Source organism: Saccoglossus kowalevskii, chromosome 2 (genome assembly GCF_978046115.1).
Source record: "Saccoglossus kowalevskii chromosome 2, keSacKowa6.1, whole genome shotgun sequence".
NCBI classification, from domain to species: Eukaryota; Metazoa; Hemichordata; class Enteropneusta; family Harrimaniidae; genus Saccoglossus; species Saccoglossus kowalevskii.
In genome coordinates this window covers 23,061,446-23,076,012 of record NC_140642.1, presented here as the reverse complement: position 1 = coordinate 23,076,012, position 14,567 = coordinate 23,061,446, and the positions used below count along the sequence as shown (strand labels likewise).

General features: G+C 34.6%; 1 protein-coding gene across 1 annotated transcript in view; it reads right to left on the bottom strand.

Annotated features, from left to right (window-relative positions):
• LOC100378845 (fermitin family homolog 2-like) overlaps window positions 1–13,301 on the bottom strand; it is a 35,064-nt gene extending 21,763 nt beyond the window's left edge. Inside the window, exon 1 of the mRNA XM_002741305.4 lies at window positions 12,442–13,301. Within this exon, the coding sequence (XP_002741351.1) occupies window positions 12,442–12,598 (157 nt within the window). The 5' untranslated portion in view covers window positions 12,599–13,301. The remainder of the gene's footprint in view (window positions 1–12,441) is intronic.
• Window positions 13,302–14,567: the final 1,266 nt, after the last annotated feature.

The window sequence follows — 14,567 nt, the reverse complement described above, 5'->3', positions numbered from 1 at the left end:
TAATGTTAGATCATCAAGACATTGAACCACAAAGATGTATGGATCATTTATCTCACATCCGCTTTGAAATGCATTTCAGTAATGTTCATCCTCTTCCATATTTTACCATTCTCCCAGGGACTATCAAAAAGACAAATTGCCCCTAAGCAGGCATGAACCACCAGTAAGGTTATCTTTAAACATCAAACCAATGCATCTGTCAAGAGCTTCAACTTGGTGACAGATAATCCATTATCTTTTTTAGCTTCCCTGTTAATTAGGACATTTTTTTTTTCTACTAACACTCAGAAATGGATAATTTTCAAAGAAATAAATTAACAACTGAATTAATTAGAATATTTCAAATACACATACTAAAACATTGAAGAAAATTTGTCAAATTTTTAACTCAAATATTGGTAATTGTGGAATTTATAGTTTGAGTATTCATACAATGTGAGAAAATTTAAAAATTAGAATGAGTTGACTGTAATGGAGACACAGAAATACTATAATTTATAGCTGGGAGATGATTGGGTAATTTGGACAATCTAAAATTGCACACAAATTTCATGATATGTTATCACCTGTTTATTTAATTTAATTTGTCACTTAAAATTGTGACAGCATCTTTCGGATCAATACAGTGAAGTGATCAATCAGACTCACAAGTGTACATACACTAACAGCGTAATAAAATGAAACTAAGAAAGCAAATAAAAAAGGTTTAAATTGAACTGCAATTGCAGTAGATTTTATTTTTAGATTTAATTAATTTATCTAAAGGTAATGTACAAGAGATTGATAAGCGTATACATGGCAACACCAGGATGGTTTAGTGTTTACCTGTTATAGTGTATCAATCATCTGGTCATTAGTACACAGCTTAATCTCATGCATGCAAAATAACAGCATATGTTACTCTCTATAAGCAAAGAGAGAACATCTCTCTTACTTTAAAAAAAAGCTTTTAACGGTTTGTCGGTATATACCGGAGTCATTTGCTATTGAGCTTACCTACGACTACATTTGAATACTGGCACGTCTGGGACTATTTTAATAACATGCACGAGAAGTGAAAGAGATTGGAAAGCAAACCACTCTAATCGATGGAAAATAAAAGGCTAGTCATAATTTGATATGCTGAATTTAAAAAGACTGCGGGATGCCGTATGGTTATAGCGCTGTCCACATTACGCATCGCCCACATACTGGGTACAGTTGGTCATGATACACAGCAATGTGGCGACGGATGAGATTACTTTCTATCGAAAATGTATCACAAAAGCAGCCTAGTGAAATATATTCATACCCACAGAGGGATATTCATGCAGTGGAAACCATGGTAACAAGATGGGGTGAACTTTTAACCTTGCTGTTTCATTGATATGCTAATTTTATCTATTATAATAACGACATTGTATTCATCTGTGAATTGGCAACAGTGTTGAAACACACCATCAAGGTGAACACTGGCCACAATTTCACATGAAATTTTTTTGTTTTGAAAAGGTGCCATAGTATTTGCCGAGCTCCACTGGAATAAAACTTTTATACCTGCCTTCTATAAGCAACCTAAAATGAAGGAAGAATTCTTTTGTCAGCTTGAAAACTTTCAGTTGATGATAGAAACAACTCTTAAATTGTAGTAGTTAAAAAAACACAATCTACATTATATGTCCCAAATATATTTATTACTTATGAAAGTTGTATATAAAAAGTGACACATTAAAAGTTGAAGATGTTAGAAGTGGTTCAGAATGACAAAACAGTTTGAAAAGCAATTACCAACTTTGCCATCAAATAAAATTTGCTATCTTGAATTTTAAAGAATGACACCCCCAATCAAAACTATTAAATTTATATTGCATGAATATGGGTTTCCTGCAGATTTGATTGGTTAGGGGATTTTGTGTTAACACAACACATGTAATTCCGCAACCATTCCACAAATTTATAAAACAACTATATTCACTTAATTACATAAAACTAATCCTTCCAACTGGAGCCAGCCTAGTCAGCCGTGTAATTTAGAAAACCTGGCAACAAGAGGCTTTTGGCAACAGGCAAATATAATTGCCCTAACGTGTATGTAGTTATGAAAAGTGTCTTCAGAACTTGAATTGTATTTCTTATTTTTTAATACAGTGCTGTGGCTAATAGAAAATTAACCAGTTAGGTGGCAATCATAGACACTCCTACTTTTCTACTACAGTAATATTTCTACACGCCTACGATCATGACAAAAGCAGGGCTTGAACTTCAGGAGGCATTTTATAAATTTTGGCCTTGAGAACAGGTTCCCCCTCAACTCTGGAAGTTCACGCCCTGCAAAAGTATAGTTTTATTATTCATATCAGTCTCCAGTCATCAAATAAAGTAGAAGGGCGAGTCAATGATGTTGAGTTATCTCTGAACAAAATGACGCTCTACTGCAATTATAGGTGTGGCTGCGGTACAGATGTAGATAGGGTTGACCTCAGGTCAACGAATTATGCTTAAAGCTGTCACCAAATATTAACGATTTAAATAAGAGGAATGCCAAGGTGAAATATCTCTGTTTGAAGGGCCAGCAATGTTACAATGTAAACTGTTAACAAATTTCTAGTTCTTGTCACAACAATTTACAGCCCAGATAGCTGGAATGTCAGAAGGTCAAAACTTATTTATTTAGGTCACACCAGGCAACCCTCCCTTTTTCTCTCTTCTTTTTTAAATGCCTCATACTAGTTTACTTAAATAGTAAAATATGCACTCAGAGGTCTTGGGCTCCTCACTCATCAAATGGAGCACACATGTAGCATAAATAATTGAAAAAAAAAAAGAAACGTCACAAAAGTGACAAAGTTCACTTGAAAGTTTAAAAGGCAAGCGGCTGCCCCAGGAAAATACACAATTGTGATGAAAATCTGTCATCACTTCTAAGTAGGTGGTATAAGTTTTTAACAGTGTAGCTTTTTACAGCAGTAATTGACCTTATAGCATTCAGTGGAAGGCTCAGTACCCCCCCCTCTCTCTCTATTTCTCTCTCCTACCACTAGAATAACCAGTCTTTAAGTTTTAATAATTCAAGGACAGGGAGTTAGATGATGGAAACAGAAAAATGTTAAAACCGGCCAAGGAAATATTTTGAGTATCTTAGCAACTGATTTGCAGGAATGAAATGGAATTTTTTTAAGAGGGGAGTCATTTTTCAAACGAGCAATGAAGCATTCAGCAAATTTCCTTTCATTGCCGTCTTGGTCAAAATCGGCAGGGCACACTTTGCTACATGTAAAGTAGGTAAATGGTATCAGGTCAATAACTCTGAAAGCTGAAGAAACCAACAAAAAATGACACTTGATATCTTGGATTAAAGGTGGATACCATAGCAATCTTGTCCCCGATTTAGCTGCATCGACCTTTCAACTACATCTTGTTCATGTCAAAACTACAGCTAATTTAAGAAAGGATCAATGTATTTAGCACTTACTCCTGTATTTTTAGAACAGTGAGTGACGCATTAAATAGGTCATTTTTTTTCTCTGCTAGCAATGAAATGTCAGGTGTCAAAAAATTACTGCAAAACTACTTAGGGTATCATTTTATAAATTGGCAAAATGCCAAAAACATGACGGATAACATTTTTAATATTCATGAATTTTGTATAAATACTAAATGCCAGTTATTGGATCAAATTGGCCATGTCATTATATCTTGAGTTGTAACTAGGAAACAACCCTAATTGGTGTACTGGGTCAAATTTTCCCCTGTGATGTCTCGTCCCTACTTCACCTGTTATATGGTTACATCCCAAACACAATCATCGAGATATGATATCGATACTTTTAAATATGACAAGAATTTCATCACTGCAATAACTCTAGGTTTTATCTCGTTAATTATGCCACGCTAATGAGAAGGGAGCAGGGACACAGGGTGTTCAATTTTCGTCCACCTTTTTACACAAAAATAAAGCCATCAATCAAGAACATCAGCAAATTGATCATTCGGAACAACATCAGGAGGAAAAAGAAGTATAAAATATTGGCCTAATGATCATAAAAATGAGTCATTTGAGAGCAGTGCAACAGTATCACGAAAATATAGAGTTTCTGAGGCCTCGGAGGAATCCAAAATGATTAATTATATCATGAAAAATCCAATTACGTGGAGAGTAGTACAAAGCACCAAAAAATCAGTCTGTCTATCGGCAACATAGATAAGCTTGTTATTTATTATATAATGCATACATAGCTTAATAAAATGTATCAATATATCCAGCCATACAACAAACATAAACATCTTTGTAATTGCTACACCGATTCTAGTATTCAGACAAAACTGTGTCAATTTACTAATTTCTCAACAACAAAGATAGTAGCTTTTAATACATTGAAAACTGAAACACTGAAAACCAAAAAAAATTATTGTTTCACAGAGATAGTAGATCCTACCGGTATATTAAAATATATTACGAACAACAAATTTTTGTTGTTATCCTTTTTCAATTAGTCATTCATACTGGCCTCTCAGCAGCCATCATGTCATCAAAATAACCCTCTGGGATTTTTGAGATCGAACTTATCACTTCAAGTATTTTTATGAAGAGCTGAGAATTTACAAACCAAACAAACACTGCTAAGAATTTTAATTACAATTTAAAGAACTGAAACAAGGTAAATTCAAAGTAAATGTTATTTTCTCTTGGGACAATCAAAATATTTCAATGATAATAATATTTATACTTGAAGAGACAGGCGCACACGCCACTGTTATTCAAGAATTTTAGTTTTTTGATCTGATGCTGTTTCTAGATTTCTAGGGTTCAGACCACAATTATGGGATGCAGACATGCACATTGTTTGCAGCCATTCACTCTAAAGAAATTGCTAGCACAACTGAGTCACATATACATAAGGTTAAAACTCACAAATTTAGACCACATTTAAATAATTCATTTTGAAAATTAGAATTCGGTTTTTAGAATACAAATTCTGTTTAAATTTTGACTGGATGAATTTTCAAAGTTATACGTCACAGATATGACACAGTCCACATCCTGCAATAGTTGGCAAAATTAGCAATAGTCAGCCATTTTGAATCAGAACTTGTACATGATGTACATGTATTACGTGTGTATTTGATTTTATCCAGTTCTAATACGACAGTCAGTCATTTTAAATAATCAGATCAGAAAAAAATAAGACATGCATTAAGGTCTCATTATGCCCAAAGTAGATAATTGTAGTTAAAAGAAAATTTGTCCATACATGACTGAAACTGATTTTTGAACGACAGAAACACTTGATTTTGATAAATTTGTAGTCATCTTGAATTGAATTGCAAAAAAATGTCAATAACACCACATATCATCTCTTAGCAGAATTTGTCCTCATTAATTAAAGACTAAATTAGTGTCAATCACTTAAAATTTTTAGAGGGTGCAAAATTTTTAAGTTTTAAAGGTGTAGTCAACATCTGTGAACTAGCAAAGTAACATCTGAAGTGGACAGAGAATCAGCAGGGTCTCTCACTGTATATAAATTGTATTGTCCCCCTGGTTAAGCATGTACGGCTGATGTGATACTCCCATCAGATGAACTTATACGAATAAATCACACATTGCATCTACATATTACACTCTCTACGGAAAAACAAAATGTAATTGTGATACTAAGTCTCGGTGGAACAGTTGCTGAAAATGTACGAAAGTGAAAGACCTGCAACTCCCCACATGTATTAGATTTGAATAGGAAATAGAAGCTATTTTGGTCAGACAACCAACTTTTCCTGTGAGAGCACCGATACTGAGAAAGTGATGATACATCTAATTTAACACGACACATGTTACAGATCACCAATCACCAAATTATGGTTTCCTTTTAATAAATTGTTTAACGCAATTCACCGATTCATCCTGCAGGTGTGTCAGCCGTCACTTAACTAGAGTTTTATCTTGACATCTCTGTACTGTTTAAAGGCAGAGTTCACAGCGCCCTACAGGACTTCAAAGCGTTCCTGAGCAAATGCAACACATCACTAACCGATATGACAGGCATCGAAAATAGACATCACTTAACAGGAATCATAAAAGGCATAAATGCCAACAAAGAAGATGGCAGCATAGTGATGGGGGTGACTTACTGTGAACAATTCCCCTGAGAGTATTCAAGAGTGTCAGGTGAAAACTACTGATAGATGGGTTTTAGGTAATGGGGGGTGTTTATGTATGCGTGAAACTCAACACAGTCATTTTATCACTGATAAAACAAGATACATCAATGCCCTTGAACTCTGAAGAAGAAGAAAATGCATAGATATGAATTCTTCAAGTAATGCGTGGTAAAATTCCACTAGAAATACTACGCTATTATAAACTAAAACCAATAATGCACAAATCTCAGAATCTCAGCGTCTCTAATGACATAATAGAAATTTATAATTGCAGCTAATTGCTCTGAAGGATAGCGAGGCTAATTAACGATGGAACTTGCATGTTATTAGGAATCCACCATCACCGACGATAACAGATACAAGTCATAGTAGTATTCCTTCGTTCCATTTCTGCACAATCAACTTGTAACTAAGAACCCCAGAGATGTTGCATATTTCCAGTGTTTTTAATTCTTTGCGGCAAATCATGCGACAACACCCCCAGGTTGCTGCCAGTACATTCATAACATTGGAATGAACGGCATTGGCTGTGATCATCATAATTACAGAGCAGCGTGTTTTTTTATTTCCGGTTAGTCAACTATTTTTGTTGTTGCATCATCTGCATTTTGGAGATAAATAATAAAAGTAGTTATACGATGACAATGAAATATTGAGTACCCTATTTAGTTTTTTTAGTCATACATATGTTTACGAAAATGACAGAGGTGTGTCTGTGTTCAAAATTATTAGTCACATTTTATTGATCCAGCAAACAATAAATTTTTTTCTATACTAGAGATCCACTTCTAATAGAACAAATACAGTAATTCAAGAAATCTATATGCAGACATTGGAAAAGTTGCTTGGCTCCAATCTTTAAAATTAGTACAAACCCTATTCATCTGATCAGGAGCAGAATAATAGATGACGCGACAGAAGATTGATCTCAGAGTGACCAGGGCACAACACAGACTGACAATTATGGCAATCAAGCCAATCTATACAAAATAAAGTGTTATATTATAATAAGGTCACTTACAAGCCAAGGCTAAAAAAAACTGTCTATCGTATTTTAAATCTTTTATACGGCATAGATCAGGCATAACCTACAAGCAATTCCTCAGTACAGACAGATTCACTATTTGTTTTCGTTTCAGCTCATTTATTTCAACAAGGAAAGTTTACTGTCAAAGGTCAAAAACCACACAAGGCTTTTGAGCAGTAATTTGATGGCGTCATTCATATTTACTCAACTTAGACTCAAGACACATTGCGTAATTACACTTCTTTTCACTCTCTTGCGTGCTATATACAATGTGCGTGTTCGTCCTTGGGGCTGAGAGTACAAAATAGACGACACTAGACAAATAAGATGTGAACAAAACATCAAATGAGCCTCTCCTCCATGAATAAAGGTCACGGACTGAAAAGCTACATGCCATAATAGTATTCATCGTTTCCTGTGTGGTGAAAGATGCAGTGTGGGTGGGTGGAAAAAAACGGCTACCAGCTAAATATGTATGTTTTTCATTTTCATAGGAAGTGTGTGGGCCAGTACGGAATAAGTCTAGAACCAATCACTAATGAATGCCATATTGGCCCAGATAATCACTAGAAACTTGGCCAGTAAAGTACCCTGGTAATAGATCAGGTCATAATACTTCCTGTGCCAGTCAGTCCTACCAATTCTCATGATAAATCATCATGTTCTGGAAATGTTGTTATAAGTCACTAGAAATGTACCACAAGGAGATGTGAGTCATACATATACACTGACACCACTCTGTGTTACCTATGACCTCCACAAAGGAGGTGTTTGTAAGTATTTTTAACCAGTGTTCTTCACAAGGGGTTTGAGTGAGTGATTTTGAGCCCCGCCTACCAAATATTTGTGCCACCCAAGTAACTTACCACAGATTAGGCAAGTAAATAAAACAAAAGATCATGTGATATGTTGATAAATCAAATGTAAATTAGGTAAACCTATTTATAATTTAGCTTACATGTATTTCAGTTCACAGATAGATAAATTAAAAATATTAAAAAAAAGACTAAAAAAAACGTGAGAGTTAGCGAAAAATACTAATTGAACATTGAAAATTAATACTCTTAGCCTTTCCAAGGTGATGGCATGCCTGAATGTGGCCTCTAAACCCAAGTTTAGACCTACACTCAATTATGCGTGCTCTAACGAGACAAGTTCACATTTACAAAATAAACTAAAAACCATGTGTGGTATATTTTCCTGTCCCATACCATAAATGGAAACATACTAATTCAATAATCAACTTAAAATCGGAATAATATGTGTGATCGAGCTCTTGAGTCAAACTCCAAATTGAAGGGAAATTTATATTGTTTCAGAGTGTAACAGATGGCTACGAGACAGGAGTCTCCAGATTGAGCCGTTCATCACTGAAAAATAATGTTTCAAACCATTTAATATCTTGTTTCCCATCAGACTTCACTTCACTTTACTAGGGCATATATATGAACACACATGTAGTCAGACTAATGATAGCCAGATCACTCTACAAGGTATTCCAGTGTCTAATATGAGTACACTGTAGCTTATATGATATGAACAGAACAGAACTATTATGGAGACCATAATATGCAAAGTAAATATTGACACTGTACTGATATAGTTCTCAATCAGTATGCTATATGTCATTGATCAATAAACAATTGATGCAATACTGTATCATCCTCGCATACTCTCAAAATGAGAGATTAAGCATATACATAGACAGACCTGATTTCTAATCATTGCCTAAGATTTTATGATTTTTATCTGTGTATGATTGATGGACATGTTCAGTGCAGTGATGACAAAAATAAAAACTAGGCCATATACATGTAAGTAGTCCAAACACGGTCTGTTTACCTTCATATACTTACACAAGCAAGGACAAGTAAACTTAACTCTGGAAATCAAAACAAAGCAAACACAGTGATCCAAGCAAAAAAAATGTCAGGGAGTAACCATTTATCTGAGCCTCCAGTCATCAAATGGCCGGGGTCGAAGGTTAAACCTCAGAATTGAGTTCACACTGGTAGGTTTCATCGCAGTTAAAATGCATTTACACGTACGCCATTATACGAGCACCAGGGCAGTAAGAAATGGAATTTCTTGCCCTTTTATTGAAAGGAAACAAAAAGCTTGATGTTTTTTTTCCTTATATGTTGTGAATGAATACTTGCTGGTACAATAAAAGATACTGCCAGTTCAAGTCTAATTGATGAGTTTTAGTGACTTACAGTGAGATCCATTCTTTTCAAGCATACATGTACTGTGGGAGACTTTTTAAAAAGAGTTCATAGGCAAAAGTAAGCTTTGCAAAGTCTACAGTATGTGTTATTTTAACAGGGATAGGGAATTTATAAATTTTGCACAGTATCACACTTCCTAGCTGGTCAGTAATTATATTAAATAGCCTTTATCAACTGAACCATGGAACTAAAAACACCGAAAGAAAGTTTTGGGCAAATTAGCTACATCTTGAATTTAATTAAGCGGAAAAATAGGAATATAAACATGTTTATATTAATTAATAAGGGTGTCATTGTTCTGCAAAATACAGCAGTTTTAAGGGAGAAGGGGACAGCAATGTGCATTGTTTTATTTTTGTCAAGGACAGCTTCACCTTAGTGTAGAGTATTGGAATGTGTAGTAGAGTTTACCAATGACCTTGACAGTACTGTGAAATACTTTATTTTTGCTGGAATTAATTTTCGCTGAAAAAACTTTTAGGGTGTTTTGTATGGAATTTATTTTCACTGATTTTTCGATGCGTTAAATGTAAAACATAGGACAAATAGTATGTTGGCTGGATTTTATTTTCACTGAATCAACCTTTCAGCAAAAATATTTTACATAAGGTATTTTACAGTATATACTATTAAATAGTCAGGATATACATATAAATAGATGAATAAGCAATGCTTATATGCACGCAGAGACACAAGAGAATGTTAGTCTCTCAGGGGGACTTTTAGAAAATGGGAAATTTATAAAAATGCTTCAGAAGGGTTTTTATAAAATGACACATGAAATATGATCAGTGTGAGAGGCTTACATAAATCCTTTTTTTTAACCTTATCATACTGTATTACTTGGCTCTCTATCTTAACAACAGCTGCAAACTGTTTCAAAAATCATCTGCAAAAGTTATTATTATAATGTTCTAATACTTTTTTCAGATTTCTAATTCACACGTCAATAAAAAAAAAATATTCAAGTCTTTCAATATGTGGGCACGTTACAATTCCAGACATTATATCCACACGAAACGAACATTTGTCTCCCTGTCACAAACATGATTTTTTTTCTCCCCCTCTGTTGAATGACAGCTGTGTATACAAAAGTGTTTCTTCACAAGAAAAATGAGTTATTTTCACTACTGCAATAAATGCATTAATCTTCATTGGGTATTTAAAATTTACTATTTTTGAAATTTTTATCATATTCACAGTGCTTAAAATTTTTCATTTGAAAAATAAGTTTCTGGATTCAATCAGAAAAAGATGATAAAAATAAAGTCTAGTGAATAATTAATATGTTTACAATACTTTAACTTGATAATGAATTTTAATTTTAATTATTGTCTCAAACATTATACTAGTAATTTACCAAGGTCTCTTTTTACTTTTATGATAATACAAAAACAGTTTGCAATATAAGCATACTAATTCCTGAGTGGATATATTCCACACAGTCAAAAAGCTACTAATATTAAACTTTCATGGCCTGTCTTTTTGTTGAACATAAAATGAATGGGTGAACGCCTTTTAATAAAGCCTCATTTTATTGATTTATGCATGTAGACCATAGAAAAAAAACTACATGCATTTTCTATTTCTATTGTAGTCACTGTGTACACACATAACTGCAACATTGACCAACAAGATAACAGCAAATTTAAAATCCTTTATGCATTAAAATAACAATAAATATATCGATGCAAATTCACTTCAAATAATGGATATAATAAACCAGACAAAGTGAATATGCAAAGTAATTGAATAATAATGGCATTACAAGAACTGAAGTGTCAGTGTATGATTTATCTAGTATCAGCCACCGCCATCTGGCATATACATTTTTAGGTGTTACATCAATCTCTATCATATGCAGTATATTTGCTGAATCACAATACAGTTAAGATCACAGACAGTATGGTCTAATGGTTAAAAGCTTATTTATTACTTCACAGGAAAAGTGTGCTGTTGACCCCTCCCCTCCCCTCCCCTCTTTCTCATTAGTCATGAATCATGGTTCCACAATATTAATTGTAAAACTATCTTTGTGTACATGTTAGTTTAAAATAGGGTTTACAATAACTATTTATGGTATTATTATTATTAATTTATTATATTATGCAGTATCGAAAATATTGTTCTACCACCAGCATTGACGTCACTACTACCACAAACTCCTCTAATTCTCAGAATGATTCCAGCTGCAGGATTTTCCTGTTCAAGACTTGGACATGATTGCATTGGGGATGGTTTACCTTGCATAGAGAGCAAAGTTCAAGACAAACTGTTATACTGGCAATGAACTGGAATGTTTAAGGTAATCAAACCCATTGCAGTGATGTGTGCTCAGTGGTATCATATACATCCACAACAGAAGCCTTTCTATACAACTCTCGCCTTTTATCCCCCCAGTTTATATTTCAATGTTTTTTTGAAAGAGGGGTATTGTATCCATCAACACATGCCTATGTGTACTGCGTAGTAAAGCACTTAATAACCGATGTGTAAGCATATTACACCCTATCCCAAAATATATTACATTTTGATGTGAAACTAGTATACAAGTATTACCATTGCGCCCCTCCTCCAACGGTACCTGTAGAACCGCCACACGTGTATATGCGTGATTAATGGACCCCAGCCAATGAGGTATAGTGCACATGCCAATAAGTCATCATTGCTATTAAATATAATTTAATAACTTCAAAATGGTACCTATGCTGTCTGAATATTAATGCTGACCCACTGAACAAAGAAAAATATAAAATTTCACATTTAATAATACAAAATTTATGAACTGATCAAGGCAGCTTATTAAAAAGATGCAGTGATATCGTTGCATGCATCATGCCTGCTAAATTTATATTCATTCTGTGGATGTTGCAGGATTCTTTTATCTACACTGAGCCGGAAACATCCAGTATTCAGCTCATGCAACAGGAATAGGTCCTTTCATACTTGTGTATTGTATAGAAATTGTGAAGAAAAAAAATATCGTTCCTAAATATGACATACTTCACACACTCTTCACCTCCTTATTAAAATATCATAAAAATAACTCACCCATATCTTCAACGAGCTGTAACATAAGACCACCTATATGCATGTCACCTTTTACTCGGAGCATTCTTTCACACTGCAAATCTGTCACATATATAGAGAGTTCCCACGACCCATCGGCATATTTACCGTCCGGTAATTTGAACATGTGATGTTCCATTTTGAATTTTACAATATTAAATGTTGACGCTATAAAGTGCGCTGGTTTCGTCGAGAGTAACAACCGGGTGTAGTTAATCTACAGCCGGGAGGACGACTGTGTCATTCATATATTCAAGCGATAAGTCGAGAAGCGTATTTTTTTGGAAGAAATGACAGGGTGGCGGAGATATCGAATTCACCGCCGTATCGTTCTTCAAAGTCCCACGATCGGGATAGAGCGATGTGTACCTTAGAACTTACAGAAGATCCGAAGAGCACAAAGGCACTGTTGCGTTTCGTCAAAGAACTGTCGGTCGACACTGAAAAAAAAGACCGACTGACCCACTTGTTCAGCCTGGTACGTAACACTATATCACTAACCCCTGTAAAAACAGCGCTACTCTGGGAAATAAATCCAACGACAGTAAAACCGTATGTAAGTTCAACTATATTGCGTCCAACGTCGACGGCGGATTAGTGAAACTGTCACTGCACTCCACTCTTATGTTGACGTCCCACACTGTCGTTCACGCATGCAGGAAGAGAATCCGGCGATCAATCGATAGTCGTACAGTCTGATTTCTAGACCACTCACACCATGGCGGAAGTCTGTTTCAGTTCCACGTTATAGTGTTGGTGTCATGCACAGAAGAATGCCTTCGTCAGACAGTCAAGGAAGGCTTTGGGTCAACCATCAAACATCGCCCACAATCGTGCATTACTCACACACTGTATAACCTTTTTTGGCAATGCCCATTAATGTCACACAGTTCGTGTGAGAAGGACTCTGATTGGTTAGACTGCCAATCACAAATGAACGATGAAACTAGAATTTCTGCTGAAATTTGAACGATTGTGTGGTTTTTGAAATACTGTGATGAAGTGTGACAAATAAAGCCACACGATTATTACAAAACGGTAAATTGAAAAACAAAAATACTATTTTGTGAACAGGAGTGACTGGAAAAACTCTTTGCTAATATCAACCAATGAACGCCGTCGTTACTATAAATCTTGTTGTTTGCTTGGAAGAGTATTTCCTCGTGTAAATCATAAACTAAGTACATTCCTCCCACAGAGGGCGCTCTTTATGGTAAAAAAGTTATTCCTGGAAGTTGATGGTGGCGCAAGAACGTCACTTTAAAACGTCACCGTCAACTTTTTACATATTCCCAAACAAAAACGCAATGTTCACAATCGGTCTATTTTATTTTCATAAAATACGTTGATTCTAGTTTTAGAAAAATTAAAGCAATAATATCAAATGTGTGTATCTGGTTTGCAATGATTGTGTGGTGGCAAAATCAGTTTCATAATAGCATTTCAGATAAAAACATTTTATAAATTTAAAATGATGGTTGAAAATAAGATCAATCACAATGATAGCACTTGTATACTTGTATGCCAGTTAATCAGTGATCGGCTGAACGAAAAACACAAAGACTCATGCCGAACAGGCAAATGTGAAGTGCAAGGGTCACTGAGGTAAATGTTATTTTTAAATATTTTATAAATTTTCCATAAAAGACCTTTTATGCCTTCATAAAAAAAGAGTGAAAACAAATTTTCATAGGCATCCTTTTAAAAATTAATAAACTTTATAATGTAACACGACAATCTGGCCGATTAACAGAAGTACATTTCATATGCATCCCTATTTAGGAATCCCGTATTTTTTTAAGAAGGGTAGTGGTCATAACGCAGTTGCCTGTTTGATATGGGCCCATAGAAATGTACATGTGGTAACAAACACACATTTGTGTGCAATCCAATTAAAATAAGCACCTAGTTTGGCCTTTATTTTTTTTCCTTTCAATTTAAATATGTATTTAACTATTTTTATATAATTTATTTAATTTTATTTCATTATATATTTGCTGGCAGTTTTTTTACAGCCATTCTTAGAATGTCAGTCAGTTACCAAAATGACTCGCAACTTATGCACCTGTATGATGTCATACTTTACCCATAATCCTTTGCTGAAAAAT